The sequence below is a fragment of the Gavialis gangeticus genome, unplaced genomic scaffold (assembly GCF_001723915.1).
Source record: "Gavialis gangeticus isolate Ggan-Ray unplaced genomic scaffold, GavGan_comp1, whole genome shotgun sequence".
Lineage (NCBI taxonomy): Eukaryota > Metazoa > Chordata > Crocodylia > Gavialidae > Gavialis > Gavialis gangeticus.
The window spans coordinates 43,390,419-43,391,931 of record NW_017728996.1 but is presented as its reverse complement, the minus strand read 5'-3'; the positions used below and the strand labels follow the sequence as shown (position 1 = coordinate 43,391,931).

At 56.3% G+C, this 1,513-nt stretch overlaps 1 protein-coding gene across 1 annotated transcript in view; it reads right to left on the bottom strand.

The window, feature by feature from the left end:
• The window catches only part of LACTB (lactamase beta), a gene marked incomplete at its 5' end in the record, with an annotated part of 43,826 nt that extends 42,316 nt beyond the window's left edge, over window positions 1-1,510 (bottom strand). Inside the window, 2 exons of the mRNA XM_019503834.1 lie at window positions 1,131-1,197; window positions 1,367-1,510. Coding sequence (XP_019359379.1) covers window positions 1,131-1,197; window positions 1,367-1,510 — 211 coding nt within the window. The remainder of the gene's footprint in view (window positions 1-1,130; window positions 1,198-1,366) is intronic.
• Window positions 1,511-1,513: the final 3 nt, after the last annotated feature.

Sequence of the window (1,513 nt, the reverse complement as noted above, 5' to 3'; positions counted from 1 at the left end):
ATAACTCAAAATAAAATTTCTAGCTTGGCCTCATCCTCTTGAGTTCAGCTGCTTGCGGTGTAAGTGATATCAGTGACTATTTTTTTGTTTAGAGAGTAACTTCTCATCCCACTTAACCTTATGAGAAACTCATGGAAGGTGGATCTTGCAAATGAAAGCACGTTTCCTCATCCCCTATTTTAACCCAGCTCTAAGTTCGTACATCTGCTATGCATAAACGGGGCGTTTTTATACATGCTCTGGGTGTAGGTGCTTTAATTAAAGCAGCTCCGAGGGCCACTCTAATTAAAGCAACCTCAGTGTTTCATGCACCAGTGTCCCCATGCTTCAAAACGGCGGCAGGGCGCTTTAACTAAAAACTGTTAAATGAATCCTGCCACCATTTTGAAGTATAGGCACGCTGATGCATGAGACGCAAAGAGTGGCTGGAGCACGCAGACTCAATTCATCACATCTGCTCCGACATGCTGTAATTTCAGTGCTTCAGAGCAGCCTCCTGACACATCTACAGACACCCAAAGTGCATTTATACACATGCTCTGGGAGGGGAGAGGGGCACTTTAATTAGAGTGTCTCTAAGAGCCGCTCTAATTAGTGCCTGGAGTGTCTTGTGCATCAGTGTCCCTGCACTGAAAAATGGTGCCAGGAAGCACTTTAACTAGTTCAGGGATGGCTTGCCAAAACTAAGTAAGCGGCCCTCTGCCTGAAATAATTGCCCACCCCTGGGCTAGATGCTGGAGCACAGTAGTTACCACCTCCGCAGACCTGATTAACCAAGTCTGCTCTGATGCACTGTAATTACAGTGCAAGGGAGCCCCTCCCCCGCAGCTGGTGTACAGGCTCCCCAACTCTCTCTCCCCATTTCTAAGTATGGTGCATGCACAGCCCCCTGAGGGGATTTCAAGCACCACCGCCACCAACCCATATAGGGACTCTTCCCCTCCCTTCCTTTAGGCCCTCCGCCACTGGAAGCAGAAGGGATTCACCTGCCCCCTATCTCGGGGCGCAGTTGTGGAGGGCCCAGGACAGAGCAGAAGAGCAGAACCTGGAAATAAAGGACAAAACCTAAGAGGGGGAGTGCAGGACTTGGTCCCTTCGTCCAGGCAGGGGAAAAGCCCCTCCGCACCCACCTTCGCACCACACCTCTCGGCCATCCACAGATACGCCGACCACGATGCCGGGGGCGCCCACTTCGTCCTGGCACCAGAAGAAAGGAAAGCAGGTGAAGGGCGGGGCGGGGCCGGGCCGGGCCCACCGGGCAGCCGCCACCCTCCCGTGGCGCAGGGCTGGGCGGTAGTCCCGCCACGGGGGTACGGAGCCGCCGCCCACCCGGGGAAGAGCCCAGGGCGCGGAGACCCGCTCACACCTTGATGCGCCACAGCAGGTCCCGGCTCCGCTCCACGGCTCTGGAGAAGGCCCTGGGGGGTGGCGGCTTCTGCTCCGCCGCCGGCTCCCTCGTCCCGTCCTGCTCGCAGCCGGCCGCCCGCCTCGCCCCTACCGCCAGGCCGAGGCC